At 32.0% G+C, this 21,512-nt stretch overlaps 1 protein-coding gene across 2 annotated transcripts; it reads left to right on the top strand.

Moving 5' to 3' along the window:
- Positions 1–735: 735 nt before the first annotated feature.
- Positions 736–8,356, top strand: LOC133694190 (GDP-mannose transporter GONST1-like). Of its 2 annotated transcripts, none has more exons than XM_062115652.1 (10): positions 736–899; positions 2,327–2,485; positions 3,477–3,714; positions 3,875–4,014; positions 5,418–5,547; positions 6,127–6,225; positions 6,897–7,051; positions 7,518–7,634; positions 7,716–7,813; positions 7,955–8,356. In XM_062115652.1, the coding sequence occupies exons 3-10, from the start codon at positions 3,496–3,498 to the stop codon at positions 8,005–8,007; spliced, it is 1,011 nt and encodes a 336-aa protein (XP_061971636.1). In that variant the 5' UTR covers positions 736–899; positions 2,327–2,485; positions 3,477–3,495; the 3' UTR covers positions 8,008–8,356. The 2 variants fall into 2 exon arrangements, with proteins under 2 accessions (XP_061971636.1, XP_061971635.1); XM_062115651.1 differs by lacking the exon at positions 736–899 and adding an exon at positions 911–1,423.
- The last annotated feature ends 13,156 nt before the right edge of the window (positions 8,357–21,512 follow it).

The raw sequence follows: 21,512 nt of genomic DNA, 5'->3' as shown, positions 1-21,512 counted from the left end.
AACTTTACTATTAACTTTAAAAATTAATGTCAATTTTAAAAAATATTTATATATTTATTTAATAGTCCAGGATAAAAAAAATTCCTGCCCTTGCCTACAGTAGTCTTGGACATTGGCCCATCCACTGCACGGTTGAAGATGGAAATGTATCTAATTAAAGGAGTTCGTTGAGCTACCACAAGCAGGACATTATTGAATAATTTTTTTCTTTCCCCGCCACCATGGCTGGTGGATCTTCCCTTCTCTTTCTTAGTGAGTCATAGGCTGAGCCACTTGGTTGGCAAACACTACACATGCTGTGATTTGGTAGGAACCTGGCTCGCCAAAAATCATCAACTACAGGTCTACAATTGCATGAATTACAAGAGCGGGCTTCCTCCAAAGTTGACTTGTAAAGTTTCTTTCTTTGAATTCTCAGTCAATACTCGGTATGAAAGACTGGTCAAAGCCTTTTTTTTTTTTTAACATTAAAGTTAAAACCATTTGTAATTTGAATTTTAAAGTGTTTTAGAGTTTTATAGAAGTTGTTTTTAAAATATTTTTTATTTTAAAATATATTAAAATAATATTTTTTTATTTTAAAAAAATTAATTTTAATATTATAACATTAAAATAATTTAAAAAAATAATGTCAATAACTTTTTCTTAAAACACGGTTTACAACATAATTACAAACAGCCTCTTGACAGTTGGATAAACAACAATGTCATTATCCAAATAGACTAGAAGAATAATTGCATTAAGGATCCCCTTGTGGCCATTGATCAGGCATCAATGTCTGAAATTAAAACATAGCCATGATTAAAAGTAGTAAATTTGCAACGTTACTTACCAGATGAAACCATTTCATCAGAAGTGTCTACCTCATTAGAAGGAAAAAAAAACCAGTTATTCATTAGGTGAGTTTTCTAGATCATAATACTATAATTCTTCCATATTTTTCCCTACCAAAATTATCGTGTTATAAATTATTGCTTTAGAACCCTTGATTACCTGCATCTTTCTCTCCTAATTCCCCTTATCTATTTTCCTTTTTAATTTCCAAAATTCTCACTTTCATGACATTTGACCAAGAAACCACTAAAAAAATATCCATCTTGAAATCTAATGTATTAAAAGGAGCTTTCTTTTTTGAGTCTACTCTCATCCATCTCTGAACAACTCTTATATGCATCTTCAGCTTTCCAAATTCTTTCTTAAGTTTGAAGAACCCAACTTGGGTTTTCTCGCTTTTTCTAGTTCTAATCTCTAAAGGGTCTCTAAATTTGCCTCTCAATTTCACAAATTCTCCTTCTTTTGGACAAGACCTCTTGCTTAATTAGTATTTCTCATAAAGGGCTTTAATTGGTGTCTTCTAATTTAAAAGTTTGGCCTTTTCTGGGTTTTATGGAGCTGCCAAACTTTTAGCTTTAATGGGTACAAGGTGATCCCTCCATTTTCCCTTCTTCTTTGGTTTACTTTTGCTGTTTGTTCTGATTGCGCTCTATTGGATATGAAATGGGAATTATTTTGTTGATGGTTGTTTTAATTTGTAAAAAGAGTTAGTTTCTTTATATATTCTTATGTATTTGACAATGGTACTTGAAGTAATAGTTTTTGCTTTTAAGTTACAGTTTGGTTGCCTAGAAACCTATGGAAAATGAAAGATGTTAGAATCTATTGATGGGTACACCTATATTGGCTCTCAATGATCTCGAATTGAAACCAGAAGTGTCAACTTGGCTTCTTCTTCTTTTTCCATGTATACTTGATCCTGTTGTACAGTGGCTGATCATGCCGTTCTTTTAAAGGTTATGTTGTTAATGTTGATAGTGATACGTGCATGCAGCAGAAACTCAAATGCTTCGAAGCTTTTTGTTGCGAGGCCTTTTCCTTACAAAGTAGGAATAAAATGCAGTTTTGAAATTGGTCACTTGATTTTATTTGTTAGCCTTGTATAGACTGGTGCATTTTGCACAACTGAGACAATTCATATCCTTTAGCTCTCCCTTTTTTTGAGGACTAGAAATTACATTTTAGCTAAAGGAATGGGAGGGCTGGTTGGTCTTTGTTATATTTTTTTATTCCTTCTAAATGCTCGAGTAGTTGAGCCTGATAGTATAAAGAACTGAACTTTCCACGCTAGAATTTTTGAAATTCTCAATAGACAATGCTAATATAGTTACTTAATGATTGTTGTTGAGATGATATGTTTCGTTCCCTTTTTACTATGCATGTCATGTACTATTCATTTTGTAATCTGTGGTTTCCAACTTTTTTTTCATTGGATGAACCTATGGTTTCCAACTTCGGGGAAATGGAAGTAATGTTGTGTTCTATATTGAAGGTCTATTTCTTTGGATTCTCCCGATTCTCTTTATGAAAGGAATCTCATAGATGATTCAGATAAGGTTAACCGAAATGAGGAAAGAATCCTGAAACTTCACGAGTCAAACGGGGTGGTGGAACAGACCTCAAGTCCATTAAAAAGAGAAGTAATTAACAGGTATGCTTCCATCATTATTTTAGTTTATCTGCTCAATTTATTGCTTGATATTGCATGTCAGTGATCAGTCGAGATTGTGTGCTTTGGACAATGAGAGCTCAAGCTGCTTTTCTGCCTGTATCATTCCTCTCTTTCTCCTTCTGTGTACGTATTTTTTGTTAGCCAGACACCATTGAGTGGACTGGGTTTTAATTAAATCTGTTAGAAAATCAGGAAAAGATGATCTTGAATTGTTGAGTGTGTAGATGCAGACTGAACACATAGTTCAGTACTAGAGGGTGCCTTCGCTGAAAACATTGTCGATACTGACATGGAAACTCTGGGTGTTGGGTGTGTTCCAGGAGCCTTATAAATAATGATGACGCTCTCATGATTAGATGAGCAAATCAATTGGATGAAGAAACTTAGATTATTGGCTACAACAATTGAAGAATGTTTAGAAAGTGAAAAATGTAGAAGTTGTAGTGAAGGTTCTAATTTGCTCACTACAATGGAAATGGAGTAGGCCTGCCAGACATCAGTGAAATATTCTCAATAAATCGTTATAGTTGTCAATAATGATAATGTGTAATGATTCTTGCTGTATCATTTGGACTGAGGCTTATAAATAGCAGGAGAGGTTTGGGGTTCTCGTTAGCCATTATGTGATAGTGGAGCCTTTATGACACTGCATATCTTGAACTGAGGTCCTCTTAATATTTGAAATGAGAAAAGAATATGACAGTTGCACTGAAACATAGTTCATTGATGATATTGTGAATGCTCAAATGCCATAAATTTGTCCATGTCTGCTTTTTTCATAGTCCTTTTGACTTTCTGTGATGTGAGAGTTTTTTAGGATCCCTTATCTTTCATACTTGAACAGGCTTTTACATCTTTCTTTTCCTTTTCTTCTACTCCCTCTTCTCTGTTTAGTTGATATGCAACCATCAATGCTATATCAGAGTTGCAGTAGTTGTTCAATACCTTATCTTCTTTTATTTTCATACAGGCTATCTTATTCTTTTTCAATGAAATCTCATGAGAATGATGAAATTGACTTGGAAGGCGGCAAGTTGGTAAAAGATAAAGATAAGCCAACACGTAGTAAAGGTGTAATTAGAATACAGAATCAGGCCTTATTTTCTGGCATTGCTTATTGCATTTCCTCCTGCAGCATGATACTGGTTAACAAATATGTGCTTTCCAGTTATGATTTTAATGCTGGGATTTCATTGATGCTTTACCAGGTAATTTTTCATACTCGTGTATTATTCAACTTGTCATTTTTTGTGTCTGAAACTGATTTTTTGGGTTTTTACCTGCTCACATTCAACTCAAGGAATTGAAAACAGACTCTGATATCTACAAGTTCCAAAAGCTCATGAAACTTTGTTTTCTCTGCTGCAGAATTTCATCTCAGTTATTATTGTGTCAACATTGAGATTTCTGGGTGTAATATCAACAGAACCTCTAACTTGGAGATTGATTAAGGTCTGGCTGCCTGTAAACTTTATATTTGTCGGGATGCTCATCACAAGCATGTTTAGGTATGACATCTTTTCTGCTTTATGGTCTTTCTGTATAGCCATTTTGTGCATTCATTTTAATAAAAAGAATGTTTGGACATTTGGATTTCTAAATGGTATTTGGACTTTTTTCTGTCCTGATGACTCACCAGCTTATGTCATATATGCTATCAGCATCCTATCACACTTGAAATGTATATAGCAAGACTTGAAGTACGATTTACCTAGAACTAGATTCAGTATCGAGCTAAGTGATACAAGCTGATTATTTTGCATAAAACTAGAGAGAATCTTCATTTTTATAAATTGACCTTTTGGTTTGCTGTCTTATATTTCATATACCTTGCAGTGTGTAAACTGACAGGCAATTCTTTCAAGGTTTTGCATGTTACAACACTCAACATGACTAGGAAACCTTTCTATTTTGAGTGGATGAATGTAATATTTTTGTTATGCAAATCTCCAAGAAGAAAGTACTGAAGTAAAACATGTTACTCAGAAGAACATGAAGAGTAAAGAGGCTCTTACGTTTGTAAACTTGAATGAAGAAAGAAACATATGCTGGTCTCCATGGATATCATATGCTTAAAACTCCATCGGTATCTTTCAAACTTTAGGCTGAGATTTTCACATGGGTTTGTTCAGGAATGCCAAACTGCAGCTTGTCTTCTTTTTTTCTCATAACAAAGACCCATTCTCATTGACTATTGGAGATTAATTAACATGTTTTGCTGAAGTCCTATTAGTTTAGAAGCTGAACTTTTTCCAAGATGACTTCCTAAACAATAAATTCTGGAACTTATTATTTGAAGGCCTTTCCAACCTTTGATGTATGAAATTTCAACTCTATAGAAAACAAGGTTTCTAGAATATCCAAGTAAAATTTCAGCCCGATCCAACTATCAGATCGAAAGTTATGTCCATTAACATAAGGTTGCACGTGAGGAAAAAATCTCCTTCATCACATTTCATCTTCAGTAAAGTGTCTGACTTCTTGAATGGCACTTGTGCTTCTTGTGTTTCGTCTTCAGCTCCTTTAATCAATATTTTATCTTGAAAAATCTATATTTTACTGCACATGCACCTCAAAGTGGTAGAAAATAATTTATCTTGAGAGTGACACTTTAGCCCCTTTAATCTATGATGTAGAAAATACTTTTCTAGTGTCTGGGGGGATAATTTGGGCACCTGCAACAATATTTAATGAATCAGGCATCTAGAATCAGTGGTAAACAAACGATAGCCTGGATTCAAATTTGCAGTCACATACACGTGTCTAGGTTTGCATAGTTATTTACATTCCCAATTATGAGATCTCAATTTTTGGCTTGCTTGTGTTTGGATGTTGAATTTTAAATTATAAATTAGGGGCTGTGTTTATATTACTGATTACATTGATTCCTGCTATTCTGTGCTTTCTGCAGTTTGAAATACATCAATGTTGCCATGGTCACAGTCCTGAAGAATGTTACTAATGTCATTACTGCTCTTGGTGAAATGTATCTATTCCAAAAGGACCATGACAGTAGAGTATGGGCTGCTCTGTTTTTAATGGTATGTTTTTTTTGTTACAAAGATGGTTTTCAGATTTAGTTGGTTTAAGAATTAGTACATTACCTAGAATGATACAGTTAGCTTGGTAATGTAGCTTCGATGTTGACTTGTTGATCTCATCAATAGCATCTCCCTGTATTATTCTCCTATCTATTCTATCTATTCTTGTATACCAGCCATATGGGTACAAGCTATCACATTTGGATTGATGGTGGAATGCTTACTTAAAAAGATTTAAAATATTGAGTCTAACAAAAGAATATCTGGAATATGTATGTATAAGAGGTAGAGAGACTTTGAATGCATTGTGTATGTGTGTGTGTATTTTGATTTGGGGATGCGTGGATAAAATTGTGAATACGATAAGAGGGGGAAATGAATGGATGTTTTAACTTTGGCATTGAGGATATGTGACTCGTTGAATTATTTGGGTCAAATTATATTGAGTTATGAAAATTTTAATGCATTGACATAGAATGAATGGGATATATTTTTTCATGTTATGCATGTAATCGTTCTTGTTTTTCTCCAACTTGGCCTTTTTCACTTGGTCTCATTTTTTCTGTTTTCCTTGTGCAGATTATATCAGCCATTTCTGGAGGAATTACTGATCTCTCTTTCCATGCTGTTGGCTATGCATGGCAGATCCTTAACTGTTTCCTAACAGCATCTTATTCGGTAAAGTACATAACTTAGAGGTTTTGCTTTCTGTACTTTGGTTTCCCTTCATTTTTTAGCTTAATTTGTTAAAATATGATATCATTTTGTTGTATATTATCAGGATTTAAATACTCATATTTCATTTTACACACTTATGAGTGCATTCTCTCGCACAAAATCTCTTTCTGGAGATGCAAGTGAATCAGAATATTTGAGCAATAATTACCAAATACAGAGTAACCAACTTTAATTCTCTCCTCTCTTCACAGGAATATAAATTTAATTAAAAAATTTATCTCATCGATCTTCATTACTTGCTATATTACCAAAGCATACATATTGTTTTGACATAATATATAAGATTGTATTCTGGTAGTTAAAACTTCCTACTTAAGATATTCACGAGCAATATTTTAGGTTCTACTCAGTAATGATTTTTTTCCTTTTTGGTCCATCAAGCCTCAGGCTGATATACATTGATTTGGTTGGTAGCAAGCTCGAAAGGATTGTTATAGATACACCTATATTTTGTATGTTTCATTTCGGAAATATTGATGCTTAGAATGAAGTTGGTTTATGCATTTGATACGCTTGTCCTTTATCAGCTGTCTCAGTTAACATGCCATGTTTCATTTTAATTCTAAACTGCAGCTGATAGATTTTCTGCTTCTTTGATTTTGTTGCCACAGCTGACTCTACGCAGGGTTATGGATACAGCCAAGCAAGTCACAAAATCTGGAAACTTGAACGAGTTTTCAATGGTTATGCTAAATAATACCCTTTCTTTGCCACTGGGGCTTATTCTTATTTTTGTTTTCAATGAAGTGGACTATCTCTCCAGAACGTGAGTTTCTCTTATCCATTTCCATTTCACATACTTCACTGCTGGTTTTATGTTTGTGAAAGTGTACTTTATATTCTGACAATGAATATGAGTGTTTTGGTCCGTCCATGATCGGGATGTTCATAGGGCCTAATTATCCATTTCAGCTTTGAATCATCATCTGACCACCTTCTTCCCTGTGTACCTAGAACTCATACTTGTTGCTAAATTTAATGTTTTTTATTTTGTTTTTGCCCTCTTCTGGTCTTGTCTAATTTTCTAGATTAGATTTCTTTTTTAGAACTTGCATTTAACTTCTTGTCAACTTGAAGAATACATCATTTTTCTTTAATTATCTTCGATAATGAATAGAGAGAATTTTTGGTCTCAAACTTAGTTAATTTGATTTTTTTTTTTCAGTTGAATTTGTGTATTCTTTTAATGGATTATTGAAAGTTTCTAATTAAATGTCATAATCCTTTGGCAGACCACTTTTGAGGTTACCTACCTTTTGGTTGGTTGTGACGTTGAGTGGTTTTTTGGGTCTGGCAATTAGCTTCACTTCTATGTGGTTTCTTCATCAAACAGGGGCTACCACATATAGGTAAGGATTAAAAAATAAACAATAGTCAATTACAGAAGGATGTATTAGAGGCACTTCTAATGCATAATTCTTAATCTGCAGTCTTGTGGGGTCACTGAACAAGATTCCTCTGTCTGTCGCCGGCATCCTTCTGTTTCACGTGCCCACCAGTTTGCAAAACTCAGCAAGCATTTTTTTCGGTAACATTTCTTCGTTTAGCTTGCTTAAGAGTAAGAAATGCATAAGCACAATAGCATGCACGCACAACACACCTGTAGAAGGTGTACATGTGCAGGCACTCTTGAACAACTTGGAGCTAACAAAAAAAATTACTTTTGTAGGTCTTCTGGCAGGAGTGATTTTTGCTAGAGCCAAAATGCGAGAGAGATCTTAGAGCTGACTATCCCGACTTGTTGTATTTGTTGTACACATGATTGAGACATGCAACCGACTGAATTGCATCTGACCAGTGGCATACATCATAGACCTGGGAATCGGTTGAGCAGTTCCCTTGATGAGGAAAACATGGCAGCACATCTTTTTCTTTCAGGTGAGCTGTTTCATGTTGAACTTCCATTTTGACCAAGATCACAGGATTTTGTTGCGATGCATTGAGCATCTAGTTTTGTTGTATTGCAGAAACCATCATGTATAATTTATAGGGCCTTGTTTTGTCCCTGTATTTTCTGTGTTGTTCTTATAGATTCTTTTATTGGATATGAAATGGCATGATATATTTTCCAGCTTTTTTCTTTATCTTTTTAAATACAAGTTTCATATAAAATTTGGAAAATATATTTATGAAGATTGTCACTGATACACATTTTACCCATCTAGCAATTACTCAACCACTGACAAAAATTTAACAGGCGATGTGATGCGACTCTGATTGAAAACGCAACGTTACATGATGCTCTTAAAAGCCTTGTATCCATGGTGGAGCTAGGATTATTTGTTAGGGGGGGCCAAAATTAATATAATAAAATATAATATTTGTTTTAATTTATTATACATGAGTTGTAAAACAAAACCTACATAATTTAGTTTTATTTAAATAACTTATTACAAATATATAATAACCTTTGTATAAGGTAAAAGGTTTTGAGTAATACCAAATTGAGTCAAAGTAATGAAGTTAATTTCATCTTCATAATATATCCATCACTTTAATGTTGTTGGTTTTTATACCTATCAAATATAAACATACAAAGTATATAAGAAACATTAGCTAAAACAAAACATTATTTATGTTTGATAAACTTTGAAATAAAGCAAAAAATAATAAAGAATGATTCTTACATATTTATTTTAATTGTGCTCGTCGTTTTTTCATATAATAGAATTTATCGATTGTCATATCAATTGTGAATCTTTCAGCAATTTCTTTTTCTATATAGACAATCAAATAATTTGCAAGAAAATCATCCTCTATCCGATTGCGAAGTCTTGTTTTAACAATTTTAATCGCTGAAAAAGCTCGTTCAATAGGCTGTGAGTTATCAATATTTTTTTTTTTAAAAAAAAAAGAATTAATTCTTCTTATTTTTTTCATGGTTCAACCTAAAATCAAAACATATATTATAAGAAAAAATTGATAATTTTGGTGGTTTTGCTAAAAACAGAACATAAAAAAAATCCAAGTATAATCAAAACAAACCAATAAAATATATCTAATTAATTAAAAAAATCAATATAACAAGAATTCAAAAAACAATTGATAGAACTAGAAGATCTAAGAAAAAAAAAGAGAAAACATGATAGAATTATTAAAAAAACCTCATCAAATTATTAACAAACATCTCAAAACGAAAAAAAATATTTTAAATTTAAGTTACCTTATTTTGTTTGATGAAACATAAATTAATTAGTAGCTCTGCTTCAATTTTTTGTAGAAAACTTTTGCTCGTGATTTATGTTTTTGATTGGCTGCAGGATATTAGGGTAAATTGGTAGCTCTGTTTTTTATTTCACAAAATAATACCTTTATATTTTTTTTCTTTTCCATGTAGGTCAAGAGTAAATTCAAAGAAAATAAAAAATAAAATCACACTTAATTTAGGAGAGCCACCTTTTTAAAATAAAAAATATAACACTTTTTCCATTTTAATTACCTAATTACCCAATATAAAAAAAAAAAAAAAGATTGCAGGGGTAAATATTGCAGGGGCAAGTATTGCAGGGGGGGCCCGGGCCCCTGCTCGCCCCCCCCTTGCTTCCGCCCCTGCTTGTATCAAAACATGTAAAGAGCATTGTCGACAAGGGCCTTGCTAGTTTTTATCAAAACATGATACTCTTATGATGCTTTATTTTATTTTATTTTATTTTTTGTATGAGACTTGTTAATGTTTTGAGTTGTTTTAGTGAATTTTCATTGATGTATCATATCTTCAAGCCGTGCATAATGGCAATTTTGCGTAAGCTCAGCTCTTAATGCCTTTGTTGTCTCCTCTATGTTCTCAGCTGGAATGTAGGTTAAAATTATTTTTTACTAAATTAAACAATAATAAAAATAAATACTCATAAAATTATACATAAATCAAGAATAAATTAAATTTCAAGATGTTTGTTCGAGAATATTATAAATTTAAAATAAAACAAATATTAAAATAAGCATAAAGTGCATTGCATCCCACCACTTGTAGTATGTAAAGTATAATAAAAAGAATTTCAGGCTCTTTGTGGGATAAATTTCCTTTTATCTCGATTGAGATAGAAAGTGGAGATCAATAAGCATACCCAATGGATTTATATATAAACACAAATAAGATATTCTCTGACTCCATGGATCTAACTTCATACTTAACATTATGTGTATAAATATAAATAAATCTTGTACGTGTGGTGGCTCTAGAACGTTTGCATTCATTCATTTTGATGATTATATCTAACAAAAAGATTTTTGTTCATGGATGTTCCACACTGCATGTGAATGAAAATGGTCGTGGAGAGATTCCTTGTTGCTTAGGTTAGTATTTGGACTTTAAAACTCCATCAATAATTTGCACTTCTTGTAATTCATCAGGAATTTTTTTTCTCGATGTATTGCAGAATTATATATATTTCCATTGCTATTAACGAGTCATCACACGAATAATTTAAGCTACTTTCAGTAGTAATAACGCAGATATTTTTTAAGAGGACACTTGAGAGATTCTCACTAAGCCAATAAATTTACGTATTTTCTTAGAGAGCCTTACATTATTGTGCACTTCAATTGTCGTGTAGAAACCATTATAGAGCAAAAGGTGAAGGCTTTTTTTAGTTCATTAAATACTTTAGAACTTTGAAAATGAAAGGTGAACATCTCCACTGCAACTTGTCATGGACTTCAAATAAAGCCAGGAAAGTAGCCATTGTTATGAATTATCACCTTTTTCCCCCCACGGTGTGTGTATCCCTCTGCTCGCCCCCAAAAAAAAAGAGAGAAGGAATTTAACAAAGAAATTTTTCTTGTAATTTGCCTTTTGTTCTAGGCATTGAATTTAGAATACATCCATAGTTTAGAATAAGAATATGAAATAAACCTTCATTTGGGTTAACAAATGTAAGGCAAATTCACTTCTCATGAATCAAATATTCTCATCAACTTTCATGATTCACAGGATAATTATTGTTGATCAGCTAAATAATTATGTAAGAAGACAACTTAAAATAAAGTGATATAATTAAGCATAGCCTCACAGTGTTCAAGGAGGTATATGGCAGAATAGTAAATGTGTTAATCCATGCGTGTGTCAAGGTCTAGTTTCTACCTTACGCATTTGCATGTGTTAACACAAACCAATACCCTTTAATTCCTGGTGTGATTATTGGGGTGTGCTAAGAAAGAGACAAAAAAGAATTAATAATAAAACTTTAGTGACAGAATTAAAAATAATGGCAACTTTTAGGTAGTAATAATGGCTAAATTATTGTGAAGATGCATACATTTCTTTACTCCCCAACTCTATTTTTTATTGTGTTTGTGACACACCAACCCTAGGTTTTTTTTCTTAATTTTCAATGTTATTATTTTTTTTTTATTATTATCGTGGGTGTCCGGGCCAGTTTACGCGCACCTCGACTAATCTCACGGGCCCTAAAGTTAACGACCATGTAAGCCTTCAGTAGCCATCATATAAGCAACCACAGGGTTCGAACCTGAGACTTAAGAGGAAGCAAACCCCTTAGTCTCAAGCTCTTACCACTGGACCACCACCTAGATGGTTCAATGCTATCATTTTTTTGTTGACCTTGTCGTGGCTATATATTCTTCAACACAAATGAATATAATCCGTATCTTGATTTATCCTTAATTTGGGCATGCCCTCCACTATATTATTCTTCTATTCCATTTGTATAATCACCCTTCCATTGTCCATGAACGCATTTTCGAGGGACAACAAGCAAGGTGGAGAGGCATGTTCGAGATTTTCAAATCATATTTAAATTTGAAATGTTGCTGTTGATAGATTAGTTTTCAGTGTAAATTAAAGATCATTTAGTGAGATCCTTTGGGCATGGCCTGAGGCTGTCTACCATTCTCCTCGTAACACTATTGGTATTATGCAGTACCAAATGGTTACATATCACAGTAGTACTGTACACAGATTGAGAGCTGTTTAAATTAAGCAGGGTATATCACTGAACCAGGCCTGGAAATCTCAGCAGCTAAGACCCAATTACGTACGCCTTCTAGTTTTTCATTTAAGTTTTTCCTTTATATATCTATGAAAAGCCCTAAGCACGCCCATGTATGAAATAATGAATACCGTTCTACTTGAAAATAATAAATCCGTGGAGTACTGATGTAACCATGCATGTGATGGGAATCTTAATCTTGATAAAGCTTGAAAGCGTTTCAGAGGAGGATCACCAAATCTTGATGAGTTGAAATCTCAAATTGCTAGGAGCCAATAGTTGTTAGAAATATATGATTTGATAAGAAATTTGTATCCCTTATAAGCCTCGATAATCACTTGGATACAAATCTTACATGATTTTGTGTGGTAGAATTCTGCCAAAAAGAATGAGGTCAGCCGCGCGCCATTACAGAGTAGTTAAAACACCGGATTATGAACAATCTTTTCTTTTGAACTAAACATCCACCCATTATGAGGAAAAAGTTGATGTTAATGTTGGTCTATTTTACTGGCAATAAAAGAAACTTAACTTTCTATAAGATGGGTTAGGCAAACCATTGGTGTGATGGGTACTTACATAGATGGGTTACGTACGTAGCTGAAGGACGGTTTATGGGGAGGCTGTACATTTTCTTTTATAAATAAATAAAAGGTATGTGTCTGCTTTGAAATTTTCTTCTTCTTTTATATTTTGATTTTTCGTAAACAACATTTAATTGTAGAGAGAGAGAGAGAGAGGCTGTGCGTGATGTTTTGACAAGGGAGAAAAGGTTCCCGTGCTGGTAATCTCTGTGGTGTGTGTGCGCGCACCAGAGAGAGAGAGAGAGAGAGAGGGTGGAAAATGGCTTGATGAGTTATGTAATTGTAAGCATCTACATAACCCGCAGGACGATAAATATTAAAAGCAGAGGACTTCTTTTGTCTTTCCCCCCTTTTGTCTTTCTCGAAGGCTTCTTTTAGCTTTTTTATTTTTTGAGTTTTATAAATACATGATATAATTAAAACTCCGTGATTACTATAGTTGTGGGTTTGTTTTTAATTGTATTCGGTAATGGATTTTATATTTAAAAATATATTAAAATTATATATTTTTTTAATATCAGCACATTAAAACAATCTAAAAACATAAAAATATTTTTAACATATAAAAACAAACAGGATTCAAGTATTAAAAAATAATAATTAGGTATGTCACAACATCAAATAATAAAAACTAACTCTCACATTTCTTCCATCTTCCAAAATTAACCATTTGTCTATCTTGTAATAGTTGTTGCAGCTTTCTTGATGTGGATTTTTTAGAAGGGATCGAAGAAAGATGAGGGTATTTTGAAAAACAACTTTTGATATTAATCAGAATTGGATTTGCTTTTGATCATTTTTCAGGAATTGAATTCCATTCATCAGAATCCCGTTTGAGATTCAATTCTCAAAGTTCTAAACAGCTTGTCAAGCACAATGTGGTTAAGGGTAATATATATATATATATATATATATATATATATATATATATATATATATATATATATAAACTTACAAGGTGGTTGGGCTGTCTGGTCACTGTTTCGAGTCCTTGCTGTGATTATATATCTTGACTCGAGAATGCACGGGGTTATGCACTTGAGTGCACATGATTGTGGGATCTAAAAGCAACAGGGAGGGACTCCATTATGATGTGCAATTATTGTTCATATGTTATGGTCTGGGGCAAGGCAACGCAACTCCCTTCAAATCATGCATGCCCTGCCTGCACCAGTACGCGTGACCCCAACTGGGGAAATTGCTACCATGATTTTTTTAGTTCAAGACTCATGATCATATCATCAACTCTTGCTCATAGTTATTAAAATTTCACCGACAAGCTGGGTTGATTTGAAACCCGGTTAATTTGATAGTTAGATTAATTCAGGTAAGGTGAAAAATGGAAGTAAACAAAAATCCGGCAAAACTCGATTGATTTGTGACTTAAACGACCCGGTAGAAATACTTTTTTTTTAAATATGTTTTTTTCTCCTAACCAAAAACTATTTTTTTATATTTTTTTAGTTGATTATTAACCATTTTCAAAGTTCATTATATAAATACTAGAAAAATATTTTATTTTTTTAATATGAAATTTGAAGTCTTTTAATATATATACTCTATGTTCACAAGAAAAAAATTATATTTTTTTAATGCAGGATAAAAAAATTTTTGGTTTAAATGCTTCAATGTAGATATGATTTGAAGCCCTTTCTTTTCACAAGAAAAAAAATTATATTTTTTCAATATAACTCGGGACCTGATTTCTTAACCGGTTCAATCCCTGAGTTAAGTTCGATAACTATGCTGGTAGTAGGTTCATGGTTAGTCTTGGTATCATCCTACATACATTGATTGAGTGCTAGTTTGATATTACAATAATAATTATTTTTCAAAATATCTTTTACTTTAAAATATATCTAAATAACTTTTTATTTTTAAATTTTATTTTTAATATTAACAAATCAAAATAATCTAAAATAATACTTTAAAAATTCACGAACCATCCCCACAGGAGCATAAAATGAAACCAGTGGGACATAATGATAATGTTTGGTCTGGGTCCACAACACTTTTGCCCAAACATGGTCTGAGAGTTCATTCAAGTCATAACAATGTGTTGGGCATTTAATGTCAAGTGCCAATATCAGTTTCGACAAGGAGATTTTCTTGCAGTGACAGAGCATTTAGAATTCACGACATTGGATCATCATCATGGGGTGCGTCAATGGTTTTGCCAGAATGTTTTTGAGCATGATCATTTAGGGATCCTTGTTTATAATATATGATGGAGCTAAAATGTCAAGATACCAATTATAAACCAATTTATAATAATAATAATTCATAGTAATGTGTGTGTGTGTGTCTATATAAATTAAACCCATGTAATTAACACAAACATAATGTTTAAATAGACTATGAATTAGTTGTAAAACCGTGATTATGCATGCAGGTGTAATTTCTACGTAAAATGATTGGTTCGAGTTAATATATATTAGTAAAATCATATTACTTTGTTTGATGTTCAAATTATAGCAGGGTTTTTTTCAACAAATATTTGAATGCATTTTGCAATCAAGTCAATTGGGAATTTTTTTCAAAAATATATTTTATATATGATTTAGAGAGTGTTTGATATCTTAAATTTATCTTTTATGATTTTTTTATCTTAACACTATTATATGTTCTCGTATTATACCAACTCTAATGATATTAATGAATATAGTATATTGTTTTTATATATTTTATATACTAATTTTCTTTATTTAATGTCAAATAGATTCAATTAATATGTTTGTATAAAAATTATTAGATCCATATATATTTATGATTTTGTAGTATCAACAACAAACTAGATTCAGCAGAATATCCCGTGATTGCAAGATGACTCTTTATAAAAATAATCATGTCTTCAAAAACAATTAAAACAAACAATGTTCATCTCCACAATCATAGTTTTGAAACCCGGCCCAAGGTTGGAATTGGGCTGGGTTGAGGAAAAAATAGAGGAAGAAAAAACTCAGTGGGTTGACCCGGTGACCTGGTCAAAAACTCAATTGCGATCCATTGACTTTTTTTTAAAATGACATCGTTTTGATTTGAAAAAAAATTTGACTCGAGCGACCTAGTGACCCTGTCAAAACCCGGGACCCGGGCCTTGGACCGGGCCGGGTTTAAAAACTATGCCCACAACTCTCTTAGAAATCAAGAAATCATAAACAAAAATTAAATAAACACACCTAGCAACCCATATACATCCCCTACTAATCAATCAATCTACCATGAAATTAGAATTTATAGCTTTCAATTAAAAAAAAATAAAGCTAATTGGTTTGAGAATTTTTTTTAACTGAAATTTCATTGGGAATAAAATCAACATCTTTTATATTCATGTATTGTGATTGCCAAGTGACAATACTAATTACTAAGAATAAATCTTTTAATGGTAAAAATCAACATATTTGATTAAAACATAATGTTGTAAAGCAGTTGCTAAAAAATAAAATTATGTTTCTGTATTTGCAAGGCTTGCTGGTATTTTTTTTCTATCATGGTCTAGCTGTTTTTGTAATCCTTATTTTAAAGAAGAAACTTATTAAATCTTGAAATATAATTTTATATTAAAAAAATATTCTTAAAAACAATATTTATATATAACTCAAATTATATTTTGTTTCTGTTCATTGTACACGAGTACAGCAATCTATACATGGAAGATCACTAAAACCCAAGACAGTGTGTGTGTATGATAGCACATTATTCACCTCAATCCAAAAAATTGAACATATCAGCATCCTAGGTGTCATGATCACTACATATACTTTTGCTTATGTTTAATTATATTAATATATGATATAATTAAAGTAAATTATGTTTTATAAAAGTAATCTCTTTAGAGTTGAATTAATAGTCAAGGTTTGCCTTATTTCTTGCACGTGGAGATTTTAAAATTTTAATTTGAAATAAAATACTTGAAAGAACAAAAAGAAATGGAGAATTAAAAAGAAGAGAAGACCTTTACTATTTAGTGTATGAATTTTTCAAGAACTTAAAGTGTACAGCGTGATATATATTTAAAATAAGACATGAATAAATTTTGGCAAAATAATATATAATTTTAAGTTCTTAGAGGAGAAAAACACATTCGTTTGTGTTATTTAATACTAGCTTTTTAAAGAAAAGTGATGGATTAATTTGTGTTTCCTATAAAAGACAATATGCTTGAAATAGGGAGAAAGAAAAAAGCCATTTTAATGTTCATTTAGTAGTACTTAATTAATTTTCTAGACAAAACTAATAAACTTACCCCAAAAAATTTAATAATTACTAAAACAATTATTAAAAACAAACAAAAATATAGATAAAAACAATACTATCAAAAGATTACAGTGACATTTACCAACAAAATATTACTTTGCTATTGTTTTTTGTATTCATCAATGAAATATTACCGAATAATTTACAGTTAGAAATCAATAAATAAGAAAACAATGTTGACGTTTTATTATTACAAATAAAATTATCTATAAAATATGTTCGTCGATGAATCTATTGATAATATTTAAATTATAATATGACATACTACCTCCTTTCTCGACCCCTTTTCCATTTCTTCTTCTTCTTTTTATTTTTTATTATGTAAAAAAACACCCTCATTAAATTTATTATACTTTCAACAGGGCATTTTGATATATAATCTTCAAAAATCTTAATTTTTAGTAATTCTAAGACAATATATTTTTAATAATTTTCCCAATTGAGGGTTGTTAATTGGCACCCCTAGTTATATATAAGACGGCCTCTCTCATTGGGTGCATTTAATTTTTAAAATCATTAAAGGAAGGGATTTTACATGTAAGCAAAATCGATAATATTCTTTTATCATATTAAAAAATAAAGTAAGATCAGGTAACACCTTAAGCATTCACACATCAAAACTGATTTGAGTTCCTAACCTCTTGCTTTTCCTTCAATAATAGTTGTAAAATGGTCTTGATAGACTAGATTTTTTTGTGATTTAAAAATGTTTTTATTAAATTATTTTTTTGTTTTAAAAATAATTTTTAAAAAATAAAAAAATATTATTTTAATATATTTCTGATTGAAAAACACTTTAAAAAATAATTATTATCATATTCTCAAACACCCCCGTACCGCTAGCTTTTCACCTGATAAAGGCTCTTGGATTATGAACTTAAAGCCATGGGAAGATGTAATCTCCAACAAAAAAAATCGTCATTAGTTACAAACCAAAGGCATGTTTGCACACATGCTGATTGTAGCATCCTGAATTTGAATAAACAAGGTGGTATTCACTTTGTGAAAAGGCTATGCCTACGAATGCTATTCTTAAAGAGATGGTTGGTTGATTTGGATTTATATGAAAAGAAATAAAGGCAAAAGAGATTACCTTTTGCTAACCTGGGTTGAAACATCACTAATTATAGTGTTTAATCATCCTTTTGTTAGTTTAATCACCTATATATATATATATATATATATATATATATATATATATATATATATATATATATATATATTTGTTATACTTCCTTTCTTGGGTTTCTTTTCTTTTTTCCATTCCAAAAAGGCTCATACTATAAAATTTGGTCACTCTTTATAGATGGTGATTATAATACATTTCTCCCCCCACTTCTAAGCCTCCACTCAAACTCGTGAAGCAAATAACAAGAACACAGAAGAATGCCTGCTGCTGGCTTTGTCATGTATGAACTGAACCTGATACAATGACCATAGAGGCATGGAATTCCCATACTTTTTAGGTTAACTGACAAGGAAAAGCACAAAAAAGAGAATAACGTTTTCAAAGCTGGGATAATTAGACAGCTCATTCACAAAAAAGAAGGGAGTCAACAAGATCTTTGTGCATATAATAACTTTCCTCTACTAAGTAAAAATCTTTTACATTTTGATATGTTGAAGATTTAAATGCATGATGGGCTAAAAGAATTGTTTTTTTTTACCTAGTTCCTCTGTAGGAAAGATCATACTAATATGTGGTGCTATCGTAGAGTATTGCTGGACAACCTGCTTTTCCTTGGAAACATGATTAGTCGACCTTGTTTTTCTGATCAATCAAGAAGAATAATAACAAAGCTTTTAATTGATTAAGCATCATGATTTAGCGAAAAGTCTTTGAATTTTAGTAGTTAATCCATTCTATGTTGTACAAATGTAATTTGGTGCGCCAAATCACGCCAGTGCTTTGCTCGATACAAAAATTCTTGTTTTTTTCAGAAAAAAATCCCCACGTCTGATGACTTGGGAGAATTACTCTACCACTTATGTTAACCCTTATAGGTTTCCTGCAATCTCTGATCGGGATGAAATTATGCAAGCTCCACTACTGCCACCACAAGTTCCATTACTAAATAATAACATCCAGAGTGAAGATCACATAAAGATGGCCACAGCTGTCCTGAGTTTGGTCTATAAGTGATAAAGTAAAGTCCCAAAAATCCAACTGCCGTAGAAATAGAGCTCCCGAGTTGAATAATCAGTTAATTAATTGATCATAACAATCTCATTCATTCTCTCTAGTCAAGGTTGTTGATAGTTTATACTTGGTGCTTGATATGTTAAGGTGGCTTGTAGTAACACTTGCAAAAGATCCATTTTGGTAGAGGTGGGAACTCTCCAATACTTAAATAAATATCTTTTTAGAGAGAGAAAATACAAAAATATTCTACAGAGAAATGCTTTGAAAATATATATGCAGTAGAAAATAAAGATCGTGAATCATTATTCTGAAGGTCTTAATTATGATGTATTTATAGCCTATGAGTCTTGTCTTTTTACGAAGAAGAAGGTTTAGAGTGTAATCTTATCCTAATAGCATTTAATGAGGGATAAATATCTTTTACATCTATATTAATGCTTGATGGGAATATGGTGGGTCATTAGAGGACTTTTATACACCTAAAAAGTATAGGAAAATTAGGGTACAAGACGTCAAAAGTAGTTAAGCCCGTTGAGGCAGAGTTCTTCCCCGAAGTTAAACCCAAGAGAGGATGATCATTCCCTTCGACGTGCCAGGGAGAATGGTCATTACCTTGAACTTGACTAATTGCCAAGTCTAAGTATCTTAAGTCTGACATGTTTGTCAAACACGTTACCTTGGACTTCGCTTACTGCCAAGTCCAAATTCATTGAATCTGACATGTTTGTCAAACACGTGTTACATTGGACTTAACTCTATTAAGTCCAAGTTCATTGGGTTTGACATGATTGTCAAAACCATGTTATCTTAGACTTAGATGACTACTAAATTTAAGTGCTTTGAGTCTGACATGTTTGTTAGACTCACATTACCTCATTTCCTTAGGCATGCTCAAGGGATGATGGTCATTCTTTTAGGTGTGTCAAGAGAAGGATGATCATCAAATCCAAGTATCTTGAGTCTGACATATTTACTAGATATGAATTATTTTGGACTTGGCTAACTGTCAAGTCTATGTATCTTGGGTCTGACATATTTGCTAGATACGAATTATTTTGGACTTGGCTAACTGCCAAGTCTAAGTAACTTGGATCTAATAGTTTTCTCAGACTCACGTTGTCTTAAACTTGGCTAACTGCAAAATCCAAGTGCATTGGGTCTAGTATGTTTATCAGACCCGCATTACCTTGAATTTGACTAAATGTTAAGTTCAAATATCTTGGGTTTGACATGTTTGTCAGACCCATATTATTGTGGACTTGGTTAACTACCAAGTCAAGTGCCTTGGACTTAGCGGAATGCCAAGTTCAAGTGTCTTGAGTTTGACATACTTGTCAAACCCACATTACCTTATTATCTTAGACATGTCAAGGAAAGATGATCATTTCCTTGGACATTTCAAGAGATATACACATTCTTATAAAGCATGCTAAGAGTTTAAAACACTTCCAAACCCAATAATATTTGGGTCTGGCTAGTGCTAAACCTAGCATGCCTGGCTAGCGCTAGACCTAGCGTGCTCGGGGTTTGGTACTTTGTCAAGCCTTTACTCAGGACATGCTCATTTTCTTGGGTTTGCCCAAGAGAGAAGGGTTATACGGGTTTTTTTAGTTCCGTTAAAAATAAGTTTATAAATAAGAGTAAAAAATATGCATATAAAACTAATTAAATAAGCCTTTTTACCGCATACAAACAAAGGATTAGTTTATCACATATAAATGAATTAAACTTTGCAATCATACACACGTGAGTTACCTTTGCCACGAGTATGGTAGTGAAATTTTGTAAGAAGGATGATCATGGGGTGATGGGGTGAAGGGAAAAGGTTCTAAAAGATAATTAATCAAGAAAATTTACTTTAATTTCTATACAAAACTGTTGCCCTAGCCAGCTGGTTGAGATGCACTCTATGGTCATCATACATCATATATCACCTTTTCCTAAAACTAGAAAAGATATTCAAGGCCATTAAGGCTATGTTTATTTCTATTATGTAATGCAGTTTTTATTTTACCATAATTATAAATTTTAAAATATTTAAGAAATTAATATCACAGTTTTGCACCAAAAATTTTTTCTTGAAATTTTAATAAAAAATCTATAGTTTATAAGTTTTTTTAAATTAAAATTTTTAAACAAAAAAATTAACACAACCACAGACTCTCACTAATTCCTTCTCAAAACAAAACAAAACTACCCTCACGAAATCAATCTAAAAAACATTACTCCAAAAGAACATACAGTAACCCAACACTTCAATTATTTCAAACCCCACACACATACTTTCTCTCTCTA

This window comes from Populus nigra, chromosome 5 (assembly GCF_951802175.1).
Source record: "Populus nigra chromosome 5, ddPopNigr1.1, whole genome shotgun sequence".
In the NCBI taxonomy this organism is placed as follows: Eukaryota; Viridiplantae; Streptophyta; class Magnoliopsida; order Malpighiales; family Salicaceae; genus Populus; species Populus nigra.
Note: the sequence above shows the minus strand (reverse complement) of the source record. Positions and strands in the feature narration are given on the sequence as shown.

Bases quoted from the DNA above. Each gene is read 5' to 3' on its own strand.
- LOC133694190 (XM_062115651.1), top strand. The intron at 3,715-3,874 runs GTAATTTTTCAT...TCTCTGCTGCAG, and splicing joins TTTCATTGATGCTTTACCAG to AATTTCATCTCAGTTATTAT. The intron at 7,635-7,715 runs GTAAGGATTAAA...CTTAATCTGCAG, and splicing joins ACAGGGGCTACCACATATAG to TCTTGTGGGGTCACTGAACA.